At 42.5% G+C, this 22,227-nt stretch overlaps 1 protein-coding gene and 1 pseudogene across 1 annotated transcript; both read right to left on the reverse strand.

Annotated features, from left to right (window-relative positions):
- LOC125921189 (40S ribosomal protein SA-like) overlaps positions 1-22,227 on the reverse strand; it is a 51,450-nt pseudogene that overhangs the window by 14,927 nt on the left and 14,296 nt on the right.
- Positions 7,345-9,089, reverse strand: LOC125921187 (uncharacterized). The gene is made up of 2 exons (XM_049628603.1): positions 8,293-9,089; positions 7,345-8,086 (listed from the first exon to the last, which is right to left on the reverse strand). Exons 1-2 carry the CDS (start codon positions 8,932-8,934, stop codon positions 7,346-7,348), a joined length of 1,383 nt encoding a protein of 460 aa, XP_049484560.1. The 5' UTR covers positions 8,935-9,089; the 3' UTR covers position 7,345.

Genomic DNA, 22,227 nt, shown 5'->3' on the forward strand with positions numbered 1-22,227 from the left:
TCAATCTGTTCCTCCCCCCCCCCCCCCCCCCCCCGCTCATGTTCTGTCTCTCAAAAATAAATAAATGTTAAAAAAATTTTTTTAATAAATAAATGCTAAATCTAGAGGAGACTATCTACAGGGTCTTACGGTGTCTTCCCATTGTAGAGAGGGAAACATTTTCCCTTTACCTTTCTGGGTTCTGTGGTTAAAATCCCCCCATAATAAAAAACAGATTTAACACAAGAAAAAAGAAGTATATTAACATGTACACCTCATATATATGTGGGAGATACCCAGGAAAAATGAGTAAAACTCCCTGAAACGGCCCAAGTCACGACCTTAAACATCATCTTCAGGTAAAGACAAAAGAAAAATGTTGGGAATTTGGGAGGTCAGTTATGGAAGCTTACCAAGAAAAACACAGTAAACAAGGTAAGGTTGTTATGCAGATTTAAGAAAACACCCTCTTCATTGATGAGAGTTTCTTGTGATTTAGAGTCATTCTTTTCTTCCAGGTACAGACAAAGACCTCCTTATCAATGGAGATCCTCTCACCAAAGGGTAAATTCAACTTTATTTTTAGAGCTACTCCTGTGTCTACCCTTAAAAATAATAATAATCAGCCCCAAATAATCCTTATGCCAAAGAGGAATATTTTAGTGTGGCATATTCTGCTACCCTTCACTCCTACCTTTGAAACTCCCTCCAGAAGTTTCACAGTCCAGAAGCTGAGTTGGTAGGATTCCTCCACCTCAATGAACCAATGTCTTACTCATAAGAATATACATCAGTTCAGTTCACAAGTTGTGTCTCACTTCAGGAGGTGGTAAAGAGGAGAAAAAAACAGGGGCGCCTGGGTGGCTCGGTCGGTTAAGCGGCCGGCTTCGGCTCAGGTCATGATCTCGCGGTCCGTGAGTTCGAGCCCCGCGTCGGGCTCTGTGCTGACTGCTCAGAGCCTGGAGCCTGTTTCGGATTCTGTGTCTCCCTCTCTCTCTGCCCCTCCCCTGTTCATGCTCTGTCTCTGTCTCAAAAATAAATAAACGTTAAAAAAAAAAAAAAAAAAAAGAGGAGAAAAAAACAATTTCTCCCCTACACTTCTAGATTTTTGGATGAGATCCCCCAGAAATAAAAAGATTAACAAGAGAAAAACAAATTTAATTATGTAGGTACATATGGGAGCCTCGCAAAAATATGACACTTATAGCAAGGAACCAAAGCAAGAAGCTTTTATACATTTTAGACAAAGAAACAATAAACTTGTGAAGAACTGACAAGACGAGGTTTGGGCTTGAGGTGAAATGGTGAAGAATTAACAAGGTTCATTTATATAGCCTTCTTGGCCCTATCTCCTATTTTGGTGATAAGGAAACTATCTACCCTGCTGCTACAAGGAGGGTACTTTCACATAGGAAAGTTATGTTCTACTTATGATATACCCTGATTCGAAAGACCCCCCGAAAACAAACCACCAGAGTCCAGAGTCAAAGCCAAGTGGCAAGGGTCGTTTATTGCAGGTTCGAACCCGGTCCTCCGCGCACTCGTTGCCAGTGACGCTAAGAGGCCCCGAGCGAGGATCTTACAGCTTCTTTTATAGACAGGCACAAACAAGTTAGGGATTTTTTGGTGGTTACAGAGCTGTTATTGGTTGACATTTAAATTTGAACACTCAGCAGAACTTGATTGGTTCCCCCCTTTATTTCAAACCACTCAGCAGAACTTGATTGGTTCCGGCCTTTAAGTCAGACCACAACTGGGCACGCCCTGGCTGGTTCTGGGAAGGGGGGGGGGGGGCGCGGGAGGTCTTTTCTTTGCAGTTGTGAGTACACCTGGTAATTTTTCTCTTAGTCTCTCATTCCCCCCTCTCTTTGGTGCCTTAAGAGCCAATATTGGATCTTATGTGTCTGACTCAAATGTTTCGGTAATGATGGGTTGATATTGGGTCCTAAGGACCATCAGTTGGATCGTGTTAACTCGGTCTTTGATAAAGGCAACTAGTTTATTAATAATATAAGGCCCGAAGGTGAGGAGGAGAAGGAGGAGTATAAGGGGCCCAGCTAGAGCAGAAAGCAGGGTGGCTAGCCATGGGGACTGATTGAACCAAGACTCAAACCAGCCTTGTTATTGTTCTCGTTCACGCTTCCGTTTGGCCAGGCCTTCTCTAACTTTAGCCATGGACTCTCGGACTACTCCGGTGTGGTCAGCATAAAAACAACATTCTTCTCTTAAGGCTGCACATAAGCCTCCTTGTTGGAGGAAGACTAGATCTAGCCCCCTTCAGTTCTATAGGACCACTTCAGAAAAGGAGGTCAGAGATTTTTCGAGGTTTGAGATTGAGTCCTCAAGTCTGGCTATATCCTCATCAATGGCTGCCCTTAGGCTATTGAATCCTTGGTGCTGGATGGCTAGTGATGAGATCCTTGTTCCTGCCCCTATGGCACCGAGGCCAAATAAGGTGGTCAAGGTTATGGCCGTAAAGGGTTCCCGTTTTGTTCTTATTGACTCTCTTGCTTCCGTCCCTTCTGTCCACAGATCATATACAACATTTTCTCGGTGGTAGATAACCTTTGGAAATATTAATACCATGATACAATATTCGGGTGACAAATTAAAAACATCTCTGCTAACACATGGGGTGAGCCCTGTCTTAGAACAAACCCACCAAACTGTCAGGAGCTGGAATTATCCATTTAGATTCATCTATAGAGTAATTAGTCGGGGCACAGAGCTGGATATGGCTAGAGGGGACCTTTCCTATACAAGTCCCATTGCCAGTGACTGCTTGCAGTGTGAGGCCGGGGCCCTTTCGATTCCACTTGCAAGCTGCTGGCGACTCTTCTCCTAACTGTGAAAAAGGGGCAGCTAAACCTATGGCTTCGTAGAAGGGGGCTTTTATATCATAACAGCCAGCAGGCCCTTGTTGCCTCAGGGTCCGAGCGGTTTAAGGCCTCATACGCTGCTGTTAGCAATTTCCATAGGGAGTCTATGCCTTCTGGGTTCTGATTTTCTTGGACAGCTTGTGCTTTTACTCCTGGGGTAAGGGCGGGGGTCCTGCTGGAGGGAGTAGTGGGGATCTGCCTGGGGATAGGCTTGTCTCTTTTTTTTCTCTTTTTTAATACCTGATTTGGCCCCACCCGTTGTACAAGAGGGGAGACTTCTAATTTTATTTGAATGGCAGTCCCAAAGAGGGGATATTGATATAAGTAGACTCCCCAAGTGAGTCCTAAGACCCACCGCCTGTCCTTTTTTCCCTCCTCTGTAAATCTCACACGAATAAGGTTACAGTTTTCATCATACCTGGTGCGGGTACATGGTTGGACATAGGACATTTCAATAAATTGGGGTTTTACTTCCCACTTCCATTCCCCATCATTGGAGGTGACACAACTCCAGGCTGCGCAATAGAGGTTTTCAAACCCCCCACATGTGTGCCTCACTGCCCCCGTCCTAAATCCCGGACATGCATAAAATCCATTTCTACTTATTGATACCCTCCTTTGCAGTTGCCTCCATTTACCTCCTTCCATTTTTTCTAATGGACTAATTTTTTCTAAATTAAAATATAAATCTGGCCACCAAGTATTTAATGGGGCAGTTCCTAGGGTTTTGTTGTAGACTTCATGAGTCTCTAAATTAGTAATTTCCCATGTCAAATTATAGGAGTTGTGGGGGTTTGGATTTATAGACAGAATTTGCAGAACAATCAAGAGGAGGGCAAGTACCATAGTTACGGCTCAATCCGTTGGGGGCGTAGGGTCAATTTTAAAGGATTGTCCTTAGTCCGATCAACAGTCCAGGTTGTCTTTGAAGTTCCAATGAGGTCTGAGAACGGGTCCACTGGTTTGGCGTGGGTGAAATGGATCCAGGTGGCGATTCCGTCTACTTTGATGGCAGTAGGCATTGTCAGGATGACCTGGAAGGGTCCTTTCCACCTGGGCTCCAGAGTTCCCTGCCGATGACGTTTGACGAGGACCCAATCCTCTGGCTGGAAATGATGAGGAATAGGCGGGGGTCCAGTCTCATAGAGTTCCTTTAATTTGGGCCATACATCTTCATGGACCCTCTGCAAGGCTTGTAGGGAGAACAAAAATTCAAGACTATTATCGTTCTCAGCTTTGACAAGGTTATCTTTTAGGTTAGGGATGATCGGGGGTGGTCTACCATGTATTATTTCATAGGGTGTGAGTCCCAGTTTGTATGGGGAATTATGCACCCTGAACAGAGCATAGGGGACAAGGACCACCCAATTAGCACCAGTCTCCATGGTCAATTTGGTTAGGGTCTCCTTTAATGTTCTGTTCATTCTCTCTACCTGTCCTGAGCTTTGGGGTCGGTATGCACAATGTAATTTCCAACCAGCCCCAAGTATGGAAGCCAGTCACTGACTTACCTTAGAGACAAATGCAGGTCCATTGTCTGATCCTATCATTACTGGAAAACCATACCTGGGCAGGATTTCTTCTAGGATCTTTTTGGCTACAATCTGCACCGTTTCATTCTTGGTTGGAAAGGCTTCAGTCCATCCTGAAAAGGTATCTACAAAAACTGGCAAATACTTATATCCCTATTTTCCTGGTTTTACCTCAGTGAAATCTACTTCCCAATAGGTCCCCGGTCTGCTCCCTCTTTGTCTTACCCCTGTTGTCTGAGGATTACTACTCGCATTGTTGAGTTGGCACACTGTACATTTAGTGACTACTTGATCGACCTTATCAGAGACATTTCTGATTTTTAGTCTGGTCTGTCTCAGTAAGTCCAACATTCGCCGGGAACCTAAGTGGGCGCTGCGATGGATCCGCTCTAGAACTTGCCATCCTAGTTTATCTGGGAGTATAATGCTGCTTTTGGAGTCTCTCCACCAGCCATCTTTGATTCGGGTCATAGGAAGTTTACTCATCCATTGAATGTCGCTTTCTGAATACTCAGGGCTGGGGGGCAATTCCCGGGGTCCGGGGTCTGGCAGCTGTAGGGTCAGTAATTGCGCTGGGGGCCGAGCTATGTTTTTTGCAGTCTGATGGGCCAAATTGTTGCCCCAGGAAACTGGGTCGGTTGTCTTCTGGTGTCCTGGGCAATGCACAATCGCTAGCTTTTTGTGTTCCCATAAGGCTGCTAGCAGGGCTAGAATCTCTTCTTTATTTTTGATGTCTTTCCCTTCAGCTGTGAGGAGCCCCCGTTCTCTGTATATCGCCCCATGTACATGAGCGGTGGCGAAGGCATATCGGCTATCAGTGTACACGGTTAGCTTGCGGTCTCTTCCTAACTTTAGGGCCTGGGTTAAGGCTATTAGCTCTGCCTTCTGGGCTGAGGTTCCGGGGGGTAGAGTTTTCTGCCCACACCACCTCGGTCTCTGAAGTCACGGCCGCCCCCGCATACCTTTGTCCTTGGTGAACGAAGCTGCTTCCGTCGGTAAACCAGATGGCGTCTGTGTCTGATAATGGCTGATCCTGCAAGTCCTCCCGGACCCCATAAACTTGAGCCAGTATGTCGGCGCAGTCATGAAGTGGGGTTCCCATGTCTGGGTCTGGCAGCAGTGATGCTGGGTTCAGGGCCGTTGGGGGGGTGAAGATGACCCTGAGGGGGTTCAACAGCAGTCCCTGGTAATGAGTGAGTCGGGCATTGCTCAGCCATCGGTCAGGCGGCTGCCTGAGGATGCCCTCGATGGCATGCGGGGTGGTGACTTGTAGCTCTTGGCCCATGGTCAGCTTATCTGCGTCCTTTACCATTAGGGCAGTGGCTGCAATCATCCGGAGACAGGGTGGCCATCCGGCGGCCACTGGATCTAGCTTTTTAGACAGATAGGCTACTGGCCTGCGCCAAGGGCCCAAATGCTGGGTTAGCACCGCCTTAGCTATGCCTCGGTTTTCATCTACATATAGGTGGAAGGGTTTGGAGACATCGGGGAGTCCCAGGGCAGGTGCTGATAGCAGAGCAGTTTTAATTTATTGGAAGGCCTGTTTGGCTTCTTCCATCCAACTAAAGGGCTGTTGATCTTTTGTTGCCTGGTATAAAGGTTTTGCTAATTCAGCAAACCCTGGTATCCATAGTCTGCAGAACCCAGCCGACCCTAGGAATTCCCTCACCTGTCGTGGTGTCTGCGGTCTGGGAATACGAAGGACAGTCTCCTTCTGGGCATCCGTTAGCCAGCGTTGTCCCCCTCTCAGTAAGTAACCCAGGTAAGTTACCTCTGACTTGCAGATCTGAGCCTTCTTTGCTGAGGCGCGGTAGCCTAAGGTTCCCAGAGTTCGCAGGAGACCTTCAGTTCCCTGGATGCAGGCTTCGGGTGTCTCGGCAGCTATTAAGAGATCATCAACATACTGTAGGAGAGTTATATTAGGGTGTTGTTGTCTGTACTCACTTAAATCTTCATGTAGAGCCTCGTCGAACAGGGTCGGAGAGTTCTTGAATCCTTGTGGCAGTCTGGTCCAAGTGAGCTGGCCATTTATGCCCCTGTCTGGATCTGTCCAATCGAATGCAAATAGCTCTTGACTTTTAGGCGCTAGTGGTAGGCTGAAAAAAGCATCTTTTAGATCCAGAACAGTATACCATTGTTCTTCTGGACCGAGGGCGCTCAGGAGAGTATAGGGGTTAGGAACAGTTGGATGTATGTCCATCACCCGCTTATTGACTTCTCTCAGGTCCTGCACTGGTCTGTATTCCCCGCTGTTGGGTTTGCGCACAGGCAGCAGGGGGGTATTCCATGCTGAGTGGCAGGCACGTAGGACCCCGAAGTCAAGGAGGTGGTGGATATGCAGTGTGATGCCATTTTTGGCTTCCGCGGGCATAGGGTATTGGCGCACACGGACGGGGTCCCAGGCTTGACCTCTATAAATAGGGCTGGGCGATGTTTTGCTAGCCCCATACCACCCGTTTCTGCCCACGCATCTGGGAAGCGTTGAAGCCAGGGCTCGATGCCCTGATCCAGAGGAGTAGGTTCCTGATGGAGCCTATATTCATCTTCTAGTTTCACAGTGAGTACAGATATGGGTTGGTTGTGGAAGTCAGTCACTGTGGGTTCCCCCGGTTGGAAATGAATTTGGGCCCCCATTTTGGTAAGCAAATCCCTCCCCAACAGGGGGCAGGGGCTGTCGGGAATGACCAGGAAGGAGTGGGTTACCTTCCCAGTTCCTAAGTCCACAGTCCTCTGAGTTGTCCAGGGGTACTTCTTTATTCCGGTGGCCCCTTGTACCCAGGATGATTTTTCAGATACTTTTCCATGGGGCTTGACCAGAACTGAGTGCTGTGCGCCGGTATCAACTAGGAACTGGACCGGGGTCCCCTCCACTTGCAACGTTACTCTAGGTTCGGGGAGGGGATCTGAACCCCGTCCTCCCTATTCTGTATCTTGGGTAAACAGTATGGGGCTATTTTAGGCTGCCATTGTCCTTGCTGGGGCGGGGTTGTTTCTTCTTGGGGCATTCTCATATCCAATGGCCTTTCTCTTTACAATAGGCGCATTGATCTTTAAGTGCCACCTGGGAGGGCATGTTGTTTGAATGCCTTCTGGGGGTGGCTGTTCTTTCTGGACTATAGCGGCCAGGACTTTAGTCATTTTCTCTGTGGCCTTGATCTGTCTCTCTTCTGGGGCATCCCTGTTGTTGTAGACCCGTTGTGCTATACGGAGCAGATCCTGGATCTGTTTACCTTCTAAATCCTCTAGCCTTTGGAGTTTTTTCTTAATGTCAGGAGCTGCTTGATTTACAAAGGACATAACGACAGCAGCCTGGTTCTCAGGGACTTCTGGATCCATGGGGGTAAACTGCCTAAAGGCTTCCATTAATCTCTCTAAGTAAGCAGCTGGACTCTCTGCCTTTCCCTGTACAACCGAATATACCTTAGCCAAATTGGTGGGCTTGCGAGCTGCAGCCCGGAGACCCACCATCAGAGTCTGGCGATAAATGAGTAGCCTTCCCCTACCTTCTGCCGTGTTGTAGTCCCATTCGTCCTGTGGAGGTCTGGTTAGAGGGAAAGCCGCATTAATGAGGTCAGGGTTAGATGTCGGCCGACCGTCGTCTCCGGGAACCAGCTTTCTTGCTTCTAATTGGATCCTCTCTCGCTCCTCTGTAGTGAACAGGATGCGGAGGAGCTGCTGACAGTCGTCCCAGGTGGGCTGGTGGGTGAACATGACACTGTCTAAAAGAGCTATTAGGTCTTTAGGGTTATCAGAGAATCGAGCGTTCTGTGTTTTCCAGTTGTAAAGGTGACTGGTGGAAAAGGGCCAATACTGGAGTCGGGGGTTGCCTGTTTCATCTGGGGGTCCTATTTCCCACAGGGGTAGGGCCACAGTGGAGTCGGGGAGGCGAGGGTTTGGCTCACGCTGGGTGCGCCCGCGGGTTCGGCCGGCTGGCCCCTCGCGGTTGGTTTCGTTTTCAATGGGGCCCAGCAAGGCTGCTGCCTCCTGTCCTCCTGGTTCCGGCGCAGCTGCCGCTTCCCGTCCTCCTGGTTCCCCTGGGGGGGGGCAACTAGCGGGGCGACTGGTGGGGCGGCTGCTGCGGGCAGAGCCTGGGGTACGAGGGGAGGGGGATGATAGGGTGGAGGGTCTAGGGGTAGTAGGTCCTGACTATCGGGCAATATGGGATACAAGGGCGCGGCTGGCGTCCTTGATTTTAGGGGATCTGCAGGCCACATGGCAAGGACCTTACACGTTCCCGAGGATAGGAAGGGGGCCAACAAAGGAGGTGGATTTTCCACTAAGTTCCGCCATACAAGAATGTAGGGAATCTGATCCGGGTGTCCCTCGCGACCCGGTAGAAAAATCTTTGATTTCACCTTAGCAATTATAGGGAGGCAGAAAGTTCCTTCGGTTGGCCATCCAACGCCGAAGGTTGGCCATTCGGAGCGGCAGAGGGTTATTAATTTTCCCCGCCGGATGTCTAAACTCAAATTCTGTCCTCTGGTTCTAACATCCCTGAAGTTAGCAACGAGGAGAGAAACGGGAGTGCTTTGAGATTGGCCCATCTGTATCCTGGAGGTGGAGGAAAGGATTAAAAGGAGAAACAGTAAAGTTATGAGGATTTCTGGCTGGGCCAGGCCAGGTCACCTGTGAAAGAGAAGGAGTTTAACACTTAAAGGTTATAGAATAGAGAACACAATACTTAACACAACACTTAGATCGCTAGCGCGTTTTGGGTGTCTGCCACCCGAACAGAAAAATTCCGATGGGCCCAAAAAGATGCCCCAGACGGGTGCCAGTGGACGTCTCCTACTGGACCCGACTGACTGCCCTATAGCGCGTCCGCCAGGGCCGTGTCAGTCACCGATACAGATCCCCCTCGGGAGAGCCAGAAACGAACAAACAGAAACGGACAGAGCCGGCTCACTTACCAATCGGTCTCAGGGACGACCCGTTGACTTGGGGTCTGGTGGGTTTGGGGGGATCCCGGACGAGCCCCCAAATGATATACCCCGATTCGAAAGACCCCCCGAAAACAAACCACCAGAGTCCAGAGTCAAAGCCAAGTGGCAAGGGTCGTTTATTGCAGGTTCGAACCCGGTCCTCCGCGCACTCGTTGCCAGTGATGCTAAGAGGCCCCGAGCGAGGATCTTACAGCTTCTTTTATAGACAGGCACAAACAAGTTAGGGATTTTTTGGTGGTTACAGTGCTGTTATTGGTTGACATTTAAATTTGAACACTCAGCAGAACTTGATTGGTTCCCGCCTTTAGGTCAGACCACAACTGGGCACGCCCTGGCTGGTTCCGGAAACGGCGGGGGGGTGGGGGGGGTGGGGGTGGTGGTGGTGAAGGTGTTTTCTTTGCAGTTGTGGGTACACCTGGTAATTTTTCTCTTAGTCTCTCACTTAGAGGGGGCAAAGGAAGGTCAGAACATCCTTGCACTGACTCTTTCTCAACTACCTTTAATTCAAAATAATCAATAGGCCAACATGGCACATTTTAGGGTGACATGTTCTGAACCCTACAGCAGTAACACATCAAGATCCTAAAACTATGCCTATAAGGTTCAAGCAAGGAGGTAGTTAGTAAGAAGCATTTCTATGGAAACAAAAGGAAAACAAAGGTTAATGATTGAAGCAGCCTATAAAAAGCCCAATTTGAGTCCTGAGGGCAGCCAATGATTTCTAGATGTTGGGCCCATAGCATCTTTTTCAGTTTGAATGTCTCTGGTGATGCCATCACGTGTTCTGAGTGGCCACACAGCAACAGGCATAAAGGTTGTTTATACATGATCTGTTGCAGTGATTTCTCTGAAGTTTATATCAAGTCACCCAACTTCAATTTTCAGGGAGAAAGGACAGCCTTGAAGTGAAGAAAACCGGAAATGTTAGTTTGGAGAGTTGTAGCCAGATACTTGAGGAAATGAGAAGATTTCAGGATACACTCCAGTTTATAGGTACATAAAAAACCTTCAAAGATAACTAACAAGAGTAGAATCTAATAATCACCAGAGTTGTACTACTGAACATAATTTTTCTCACAGATTGCTTATTAGTAACAAGAGAAAAACCCCAGCTAACATAATGTAAAAAGCCCAGACAACCCCTTGACCAGACCAAAATTAATACAACAAATGAGAGACAGATGGCACATACATTAAGTGCCTCCAGGTGTGGTCTCCTGAGGACATAACATTACTAATGTACTATTCTAGGCAAGATGCATAATCTGAAACTAATCTTCAGGAAATGTTAGACCAACCCAAAATAAGGAATATTGTACTGTGTTTTCAGGGGGCTATTTTTGTTTTCAAAACTGCTAGTGTCATAAAAGACGATGAAAAGCCAAGGACTTCTTCCATATTAAAGGAAACTAAGGGGCTCCTGGCTGGCTCAGTCAGTGGAGCATGCAACTCTTAGTTGCATGCATGCATGCAACTCTTAATCTTAGTGTTGTGTGTTTGAGCCCCACATTGGATGTAGAGATTACTTAAAAGTAACATCTTAAAAAAATGAGAAAGACTAAAAAAGATGTGACAACTAAATACAGTACCTGAACCTACATTGAATCCTGTGCTGAAGAGGAAAAAATTACTATAAAAAGCATTATTGGGTCAATTGACAAAATTGGATTATGGATGGTGGATTAGGAAATATAATTATATCAATATTAAGTATGCTAAAATTGATAACTGCACTGTGGTTATGTAACAGATATACCTGTTCTTAGTAATGTTATAATAAGTAAACAAGGAGGCCATTAGACTAGGGTGGTTTTGAAACCTTAGCATTCCACATAAGCAAACTAAAACCTAAGACTGTAAATACTTCAACATTAAGAAATCAAAACCAAAGGACAACAATCACACCCAGCCAGCTAGGTTTTTCCAAATAAGGCAAACATAAGTTTTAGCCAATCAAATAATTTCTTTGTTTCCACACTTTCTCTATAAAAATCTTCCCCTGCTTGTGTCAGTGGATTACCCTTAACCACATCTGGTGTGATACTGCTGGATTCTAATCAATTTTTGTTCAAATAAACTTTAAAAAAATTATAAATATGCCTCCATTATCTTCTAACAGTTCATACAGACTGGAGTATTAGGGTTAAATATAGTGGGAAGAAATGGTTCGCAAAAACCTACATATTCTCTGAGTTTAAATCTATACATCCATCTATCTAGATAGACAAATAGGTTGTAGGGGCAGAAAATTTTTCCTTCTACCCTTTAGGTTCTTTGGCTGGTCTAATAATTAAATTGATATAAGATAGGTTAACAGAAGAAAAAAAAATTACTAACATGTATACCTCCTATCTACATGAGAGAAACCCAAGAAAACTGAGTAACTCCCCCAAATGGCCAAAGGCATCACCTTAAATATCATCTTCAGCTAAAGGCAAAAGGAGATGCTAGGAGTGGAGATTCAGTTATGAGAGGTTACCAGGAAAACCACAGTAAACAAGAGTGAGGTTCTAATGCAGATGTAAGTCCATGCCTTAAGCACTAATAAGAGTTTCTAGATTTAGATATCCTTCTCTTCCTGGTACATAGAGGGAGACACCATTACAAATGGCGATTTTCCTTATAAATGTAAATGTCTCTTACAAGAAGGTAACTTCTACTGGGCTTTCAGAACTTCTCTTGTGTCTGCAGCCTCTTAAAAATAACCAGCTTAAAATAATCACTCTGCCATAGAGGCATATTTGGGGTTGGTATATTTTGTTTCCCTTCAGTTCTATCTTTGAAACGTTAAAAAAGTTTCAAAACTCAGAATGTAATTTGATAGACTGCTCCGTATCTCACTGAACCAGTCTCTGTCTTGAGAATATGTCAGTTCAGTTAAACATTTGTGTCTCATTTCAGGAGGTGACCTTGCAACTGGGCTCCCAAGGTCAGGCTTATATTGCACAAGCAATCAGGTAATTAATAAGAGGCATTTTTATGGAAACAAAAGAAAAACAAAAGGTTAATGATTGGAGCAGATTATAAACCAGGTTCTGAGTCTAGGTAGGAGCCAGTCAAGACTAGATGTTAGGGTCAAAGCATCTTCAGATAAAGTGGGGGCAGGCAGTGGCAATCTGAAAGATTTCGTATTTTGCAGTTTGGATGTCCCTGGTGATCTTTCTGAGTGGCCCCACGGCAATAGGCATGAACAGTCTACACATGAGCTATTGTAGCAATTTTCCAAAATCTATATCGAGTTGTCTAGCTTTAGTTTTTAGGACTTCAGAAAAAAGGGGCAGTTTTAGTTCTCAATGATTCCAAATCAAAAGGATGCAAGAAAACTGGAAATGTTAATTGGAGAGTCACAGCCTGATATTTGAGGAAACCAGAAGAATTTAGGATCCAGTCCAGTTTGTAGGCAAACAAGCCCTCAAAGACAATGAATCAGAACTAGAATCTAATATCCATAAAAGTATGTTACTGAAACTTACTTTTTCTCTCTAAAATTACCCTCATTTCCACCAGAGGTAGCCAAATTATGGCTAATTTTTTTGCAAAATAAGTCTGGTTTCAATAAACTTGGCCTGATTATTTACATAAGCATGGCAAGAATAGTGGTTGGCCATGTAGGCTCTTTTTAAATCTCCTTAGCTGGAACATTTCTTAAGGAGTCTTATATTGAACTTTTAAAAGCTTCTCCAGGCCAGAAAGCAAAGCCAAAGATTTGCCATCAGATTCGCCTTGTAATACCTATAGATCTGGGTAATTCCTCTTCTCAAGGTCCACAAAATATCCTAAGGTTCCTGCATTTGCCAGAAAGTGACAATCCTTACTCACCTGGTAAGGCTGCTGGAAACTCTGTACAAACAAGGTACCAGGCAGTTTTTCCAAGGGGCTTTATTAGTTCCGTAAAGTCAACCTTAGTTCCTTAAAACTGTCTGGTCATACCTGAGTCTATGTGTATCTCTCTCAAATATGACATTCCAGTCAAAGCCATGGTAATATAACTAATGTTTACAATTGTATCCTGTTATAGGAGAACATTATTATTGAACTTATGCAAATAAATAAATTGCCATAAAAAATGTAAGAATGCTCACTGCGAGTTTCTGAATTCTGGAGGGGTTGGGTAGGGAGAAAAATATAAATGTTTCAGTTTGTTCACAAAGGTATATTTTATCAAATTGCTATAAATTATAGTTAGCTTAAGAAAAAAAGTTTCCTTAAATCTGGAAAAACAAAACATCTTTAAAAATCAGCAATATTTGAAACAAAAGAACCCCAAAACATAAAAAATATAATTATCCTCTTCAGTTCATTCAGTCCCATGTTATTAATTCTTTTTTGCCTGAATCTAGTTTTTCCACTAGTTCCAGAAATTCTTCCCCAGTTCACTTTTGTGATCTTAAGGTTATCAGAACCTTGTATTCCTCAAAAGTCCTTTCCATCAATATCTGAAGATAAAACACACTTGCAAAATTATCAGAGTAAAACAATAACTGTCTATAAATGACAAAAGACTTAAAAATGCCCAAGGTTAAAGAAATGCTGAGAATTCACTCTGATGCAATTAACAAGGAAATTTGGTTACTTCTGTGACAAACAACACTTCAAGATAATAACTAGAATTACAAGTGCTAACATTATACCAAGACAAACAAGATTTTTAAAAACTTCATACATTTTCTAGAACACTTATATTAATAACATATCTTCACAAATATAACCTAAGAAGGCTTAGCATCACTTATTTGACAATACTTCCCATGTAATTTAATATACTAAATAAGCCTAATTAGGTAACAAATATTTTAAGAGCTTCTTGGAACCTTCTAAAATATCCCAAAGTTTCTTCCAGATCAAAAGTACTTCATTAAGAATTTGACTTTGAGGGGTGCCTGGGTGGCTCAGTCAGTTGAGCGTCTGATTCTTGATTTCAGCTCAGGTCATGATCTCACGGTTTGTGAGTTCGAGCCCCATATCAGGCTCTGTGCTGACAGCATGAAGCCTGCTTGATTCTGTCTCCCTCTCTTTCTGCCCCTCCCCTACACACTCTCTGTCTTTCCAAATAAATAAAAATAAACTTTATGAAAATGAATTTGATTTTGAAGAAACCACAAGTGTTGATGAGGATGTGAAGAAAAAGGAACCCTTGTGCACTGGCTAGTGAGAATGCAAACTGGTATAGATAGCCACTATAAAAAACAGTATGGAGTTTCCTCAAACAATTAAAAAATAGAACTACCCTACGATCCCATAATCACACTACCAAGTACTTACTCAAAGAATACAAAAACACTAATTTGAAAGGGTATATATACCCCTATGTTTATTTGGAGCATTATTTACAATAGCCAAATTACAGAAGCAGCCTAAGTGTCCATCGATGGATGAATGGATAAAGATAAATGGATAAAAATGGATATATATTTATAATGGAATATTATTCAGCCATAAAAAATGAAACCTTGCCATTTGCAACAACATGGAAAGAGCTAGAAAGTACAATCCTAAGTGAAATAAGTCAGTCAGAGGATGACAAATACCATATGATTTCACTCATATGTGGAATTTAAGAAACAAAACAAAGGAAAAGAGAGGGAGAGACAGAGACAAACCAAGAAACAGACTCTTAACTATAGAGAACAAACTGATGGTTACCAGAGGGGCAGTAGGTGGGGGGATGGGTAAAATAGGTGATGGGGATTAAAGAATACATTTATCATAATGAGCACTGAATAATGTATAGAATTGTTGAATTACTGTACTGTATACCTGAAACTAATATTACACTGTATGTTAACTATACTTAAATTAAAATTAAAAACTTAATAAAAATTTTTAAAAAAGAATTTGATCTTGGAAACTTCAAACGTATCAAAATGTTTGGACACTTGACTGAATAGGATCATCATAGGTCACTGTGAAATACTTAGTTATCTACTTAACCAAGTGACAAAGTCTTCAAAGGCTACACAGTTCTGAGCAAAACTTAGCTCTTTTAGTACCAAGAAGACTAGGTTTACTTTAGTAATCAAAAACCCAACAAAAACAACATGAAACACAGGAAATCACTTTAATAGATACAAATTCTTTGTTCTAGGCAATCACCCAGAAGGTAAGGAAAGACCCTTTACAACCTCTTATCAGGAGCGGACCAATAATTCACACAAACTTTGCATTTTTAATTTTCTTTAATGAAAGAAAATTAAGTTCCAGTTTTATATAACTTCATTATTGATATTAAGGCTTGTTTTTAAAACTTAGAACAAATTAATTCAATCTTATCCACTTTGATCACACATAAAACTCCTTTGCCAAAATTCCTTTTTCATAAACCTTCCACAACTTTCTATGTCTATTTTAGTTGGTCCCTTGTTCTCTTTCTCATTAGAGATAATCGGCTTTGCTTTAGGACAAAATTACTTTCTTTTCCCTCAACAAAAATGCAACTCCGTTCTTCATACTTTTTCTTAATAAAAGCATACATCTTACTTTCTTTGCATATAGAAATGTGTCCCTTATGATTTCTAGCAGTTTTAATTGCATACATTAGAATTCTTAACCCTTAGAGACTTTAGTTTCTAGTAAAAACTAAGAAGAAATTGTAAACTGCCTGTTACACTGGCATTCTTTAGATTGGCAAATTTATGAATACATATCATACTTTCTAGAGGCATGTGCCCCCTTTAATAGTACAATCTTTCTAAGTGGCACAAGACATGTTTACTAACAAACCCAAGCGTTTTTAGTTTTTCTGTTATAAGAAGATAATAGTAGATAAACCTGATGTAGAGAACAAAGGCAAAAGAAATATAGAAAAAATTAAATTTCCTTACAACTTACAGTGACCTTCCTCTAGGAACTCAACTGCCTCCATGTTAATACTTTAGCCTAAAATAAGCCTGAGCCTGACCTCCAGGATCCTGTAAGTCTCCTTTAACATATAAACATTCCTTTGGCAACTTCCTTTATCTCTACCCACCAAGATGTATGCTAGCAATCATCCTTCAAACATATGGCCCACTGATAAACATCTGAAGGGTCTCATGACTAAGGTTTTACTAAAGAATAGTAAATGACTTCATCCCAACAACAGCTAGCCTTGCAAGGTCCTGGAAACCTTGCTTCCAAATTCCTTAGAGATTTTTTCTATCCCTAACCCTCTCCCAACTTGAAAGTACATAATCAGCTACTCCTCACAACCCCAGCGCAGTTCTTTCTGCCCACGGGTTCTGCCCCGCGCTTTAATAAGACCACCTTTTTGCACCAAACAGGCCTCAATAATTCTTTCATGACCATTTGCTCCAAACCCCAACGTTTTCACATCAAAACCTATGTTCAATAATTAATGTTTCAGTATTTTATCTTATTTGGAAATGATCTACATATTTAATGAATTTCCATCATCTAATTTAACTTAGTAAAACTCTAAGGTTTTAAGTTACCAAAAATATTTGGGGAAACCATTTAAGTAGACAAAAATATTGCTGAAAAAATCATCTATAAACTTTAACCTCACTTACACTTATTTAATTCACTTGTTCTTAATTATGTTCAGATTAGTTATGAAAATTTCATGTCTTGCTGATGAATTTTGTAACAAAGATAATATAAATTTGATTAGTAAACCCAGGTAGTTGTCTATCTACATTACATTTAATGTTGTAACTCTGAAAACATGTCTATTTTAATTAAACCAATACATTTCAAGTAGCTTTTATTTACCAAAGATTATCCTAGATCAGGTGAACTTGAAAAGCATCCAGGTTAGTTTCTGTTATTCAGTTACATTTTTTTTCAGAATTTTTATAAACACTAAATATATATAAGCACTTGTTTGTTTAAGCCAACTACATAGAGCTCTTTCACAAATTAATTCTGGCAATACCATCTGGAGGTAGAAAACTATCACACATCTACAATATACATTCATAGATACACATAAACATACACAGACACAACCATGGACCTTACAGTTACCAATATTTGTGGAGAAGATTTTTCATTTGCCTAATTTCCAAATACACTCCCTCCCTCCCTCCCTTCCTCCCTCCCTCCCTCCCTCTCTCTCTCTCTCTCTCTCTCTCTCTCTCTGTCTTTAATAACCCTACTAATGAGAAATTTCTCCCTAAAGTTTGCATTTCAAAGAATGGCTCTTAGGTCCTAAAGAAAAAGGGCATAAAAAATCTACATCGCAAAGGCACAGAGAAAGTATACAAGTTTTCTCCCAAGTGGAAGTTTTGGGGGCATATTTGCCTATTATCAGCGGTCTAGTGTAATTTAAATATGCCCTTCCTTTTTCTGAAGTGCAGGAAAATTCCATTTCCAACGTCCCAATATCTGCAAGCATTTTGAGATGAATGTACAAGGTCTGGGATTTGGTAAAGATAGGTGGGATATGAACTGCTTCTAGAGTCACATTCTGGCTTTGTAGAGAGTTGCAAGACAAAAACAGTTGTTTTAATTGTCCTAAAAAACTGAATTACAGGGGTGCCTCTGGGGCTCAGTCGGTTAAACATCCAATTCTTGATTTTAGCTCTGGTCATGATCTCATGGTTCATGGGTTCAAGCCCCACATCCAGCTCTGTGCTAACAGTGCGGAACCTGCTTAGGATTGTTTCTCTCCCTTTCTTTCTGCCCCTCTCCTGCTCCCACACGCATGTGCACACACTCTTTCTCAAAATAAATAAACTTAAAAAAAAAAATGGATTACAGTCTGAATATCAAGGACATGATCATCTTTTCAACTATACTTGCTTCTTTCTTTAGGGGCACATGGGTGGCTCAGTCAGTTACATGTCTGACTTCGACTCCGGTCATGATCTCACAGTTCCTTGGGTTCAATCCCTACACTGGGTTCTGTGCTAACAGCTTGGAGCGTGGAGCCTGGAGCCTGCTTCAGAGTCTGTGTCTCCCTCTCTCTCTGCCCCTCCCCCACTCACACTCTGTCTCTCTCTCTCTCTCTCTCTCTCTCTCTGAAAAATAAATAAACATTTAGAAAATTAAAAAAAAAAACTTGCTTCTTTATATCAGGGAGATTTCTAACTAAGATAGGAATCAAAATAGGGGCGCCTAGGTGGCTCAGTCGGTTGAGCATCCGACTTCGGCTCAGGTCATGATCTCACGGTCTGTGAGTTCGAGCCCTGTGTCAGGCTCTGTGCTGACAGCTCAGGGCCTGGAGCCTGCTTTGGATTCTATGTGTCTCTCTCTCTGCCCCTCCCCCGCTCATGCTCTGTCTCTCTCTGTCAAAAATAAATAAATATTAAAAAAAATTTTTTTTAAAGATGGGAATCAAAATAATTATGCCTTTGTAAACTCTGTATAAATATTTTAACAAAAGCCTTCTTTCTGAGTATACAGTTCAACCTTGGCCTTTTATCAGCCTCTAAACATTGGACTTCAGCTGATAATTTTTTTGAGGGCCTGGGAGTAATTTTGGTCATTTGTTCCTCTGTGAGGTGGGTTGTGAATGACTACTAACTTTCTAACTCCTGTCTAAATTTTGTAAGATATTCTAAAAATGGAGGTAGAAGGGCTTTATAACTTAAAAGATCTGTTGCTATACAGGGGATAAGAGTTCTTTGGGTGGACGGTCTAGGATAGATCCACAAAGGAGATTGCATAGGAAAATCTGAAGCTGGTTGTTTACAGGGCCCTGAAAAGTAGGAGTGTGAAGAAATAGCAAAGTAAGCCCTACTGCCTGTCCCAGGTGCTTCTGGTAAATTCACTTTCTACCTTTCAGCATTTATCTTAATAACATGTACACTTTGGTCTCAGAGATTAGGCTAGAGTGTTCTTTATAAATCTTGTAAGGAAAGGGAAGTTAAACCATTAGGGAAAAATCTGTTATATGGTGGCCAACAGGACCGATAAGGGAATTTCAATCCCTGCCTGAAGACTTCCCTTGCAGATTTTTGTTCCCACCCTGCTTGCCTCAGGCGCCAAATTACTACTGTTGGGAAAATAAGTAAAGTTCTGCACCATAAGATGGCCCACGGAACTAAAACAAGCTTTAATTCTCAGCTTAGAGACTCCTCTTCCGGGTTCTTCCTGTCCTGTTAGCTGTGCGTGCCCGGGCACAAAAGCCTTCAGGAATGCGGAAGATGATGCTATAAATTACACTTCCCACCTGCATTCGACGCTCAGATCTCTGGAAAATAATCTCCTCTGAGCCCACGGGTGTAAAATAAACCTCCTTCCTTCCAAGATCTCCGAGTGCCGCTTGGTTCTTCTGCCAGGTGATCCAGACCAGCTTCCGTAATAAAAACAGGCAGATGGGGCCAGGTTTGAGGGAAAGGAATTTATGCTTGATGTGGATATTATTTTTTCCTTAAGTCTAATTTCTGTTCTTTCACCTTGTGAAGAGTCTTTAAGGCTAGCCATTATACCTCTTTGTGTCCACTTTTTAATGTGGTCTTTCTACAGGTACCAATAAGACAATTGTTTAGGGGAAGAGCTTGCTTTTAAAAAAAAAATTCAAATATAGAACTTTGTCCAAGTCAAAGAATTCATTATCTGGCAGTTAATGAGGGTCTATTAATCTTAACAGCAACTCAAACCATTGAGCACTTTTATGGCTTAACCAGAGATGAAAGAGCCACCCCACAAGAGGGTGCAAAAAAATGCAGACCTTCTTAGAACCAGAAAGCTTACTCCCAAAGGTAGTCTAAGAAAGCAAAGGCCTTCATTGTTATAAGTGGTAAGAATGGTGTGGTGAAAATATTGTTTCCGGTTTCCTACAAGAACATGAGATACCTCCAGACACAGTCCTAGTAATCTGTGATAGCAGGTAGGTGCTACTATAATGGGATTTTTTTCAGCACTAACAGAACAATGGAGGTTGAGAAGGCAAAAGTCCCTTATGGGCCAGGACTTCCAATAACAAACTCCCCTGAGAGCTGGCACAGTTAGACAAAGAGAATGCTGCTTGTGACTTTGTGGCTCAGAACCCCTGTTATTCAACTGGCCATCAAAATGCACACCAGTAAGTGCACCTTCTGGCTGGGAGACCAGACAGAATATTCTCACTGGTCACAAAGCCACACTCTTAGGACATAGAACAAGATAACAAATGACACAGCAGACAGAAACAAAGAAAAATTGTGATTATCTCTGGGAAGGAAAGGATCAGTAAAAAACAAGAGTACTCTTTACCAATGCAGAGGCCACTTTTAGGAAATAGGCTTGAGCAATGGCACCCTAAGTATGGTAAAAGGGCCCACAGTGACCACCCAGCTGAATGCAAATGGGCTCATTCAAAATATCTATAAGCCCTAGCTGACCAATAGGATTCTTACAACTGGGCACAGTTAGCAAAAAAAGGAAAATTCCATATATTCCCATAACTCTTCACTTCCTCCCTTAACTATAGCCCCCCATCATTGCCTCTTGGCAGTCTCTCCTTTGCTATCCTGCCTGCTGCTCCCTGACAGTATATTCAAAACTTCTATCTCCTTTGTTCTGCCTTGGGTGAATTCTTTCACCGCCCACACGGCCAGCCTCCACCCAATCAGGTTGCTCCACAACAATTCTTTACCAGAATCACTATACCAAAGGAACTAGTTCCAGACATATTTCCTCCTGCTAATATACATTTAGAAAAAGAAAAATTCCCTTACCATGCTTGCTTTCATCAGACCCAGCAGGCAGAGAACTGGGAGACTGACATGATAGGAATTCTTACCTTCTGCTGGCTCCTGTCAGAGGTCACAGAATCACTTAGCTGCTGCAGCCTCAGCAAGCAAAGTCAAGCCAGTCCTTCGTGGTCACCGTCTGTGGGGGCAAAAAAGTTTTCCCTTCTTCCTGTCTAGGTTCTTTGGTCTAAAATTAAGTTGATATAAGACAGACCAACAGGACAAAAACAAGCAAAAGTGCAATAGAATGTATACCTCCTGTATACATGGGAGAGACACAAGAAAACTGAGTAACTCACCCAAATGGCCAAAGGCATCTCCTTAAATACCATCCTCAGCTAAAGACAAAAGAAGAGGTTGGGGGTGGGGAGCCAGTTATGGGAGGTTACCAAGAAAAGCACAGAAAATAAAAAGTAAGGTTGTAATGTAGATGTAATTCCATGCTTTCTCCACGGGTAACAGTTTCTAGAGACTAAGAAACTATACAGTTTCTTCTTCATCCTGGTACACTCAGGGAGAAACCCTTACAGAAATGGAGATGTCTCCTATAAATAAATGTACATGTTTCTTACAAAAAGATCACTTCCACTGGGTTCTTAGAGTTTCTCTTGTGTCTGCAGTTTCTTAAAAATTACCAACTTAAAATAATAAATATGCTAAGGAGGCATATTTTGGGGTGGCATATTTTGCTTCCTTTTTATACAAGTAAATACAAATAAATATATATTACACATATATATGTATATATATTGAAGATACATATACATGGAGAGAGATGAAAGTACCAATAACCAGAATACCATAAATACCACCAGAATACCATAAAGATTACTTTAAATGAGAAATATTTGAGCTACAAAAGATGCATAAGGAAATCTTATCTGAAATTTCCTTAGCTAACTAAAGCAGAGCCCCCAGAATATACAGCTGCCCTTAACCCCCCTTTAAGGAATTTTCCTGTTTGTGAGTAAACAGACTCTCAGAACCAGTAGTTGAGAATTCAGCTGCCATAAATTGCCCTCCAGGGGAGTTTCCAGCCAGGAAGGAAATGGTCCATTAACATTGGGAGGAAAAAGTCTGCATACATTCTCACTGAAACTCTTAACTACCCACACCTTTTCCCCCTACTAAACTGCTATATAAACTATTATGAATGCTCCCACATGTATATAAATAAATCTTGTCCTTTCTCCTGTGAACTCGACTACTGTCAATTAATTCACAGGCCCCCACGACCCCAATGTGACCTAAGTTGGTAGAGAAAAAGTCCCCCCAA

Source organism: Panthera uncia, chromosome C2 (genome assembly GCF_023721935.1).
Source record: "Panthera uncia isolate 11264 chromosome C2, Puncia_PCG_1.0, whole genome shotgun sequence".
Taxonomy (NCBI): domain Eukaryota; kingdom Metazoa; phylum Chordata; class Mammalia; order Carnivora; family Felidae; genus Panthera; species Panthera uncia.

Bases quoted from the DNA above. Each gene is read 5' to 3' on its own strand.
- LOC125921187 (XM_049628603.1), bottom strand. From the start codon at position 8,934: ATGGGCCAATCTCAAAGCACTCCCGTTTCTCTCCTCGTTGCTAACTTC. The intron at 8,087-8,292 runs GTGAGCCAAACC...TTCACCCACCAG, and splicing joins AACCCGCGGGCGCACCCAGC to CCCACCTGGGACGACTGTCA.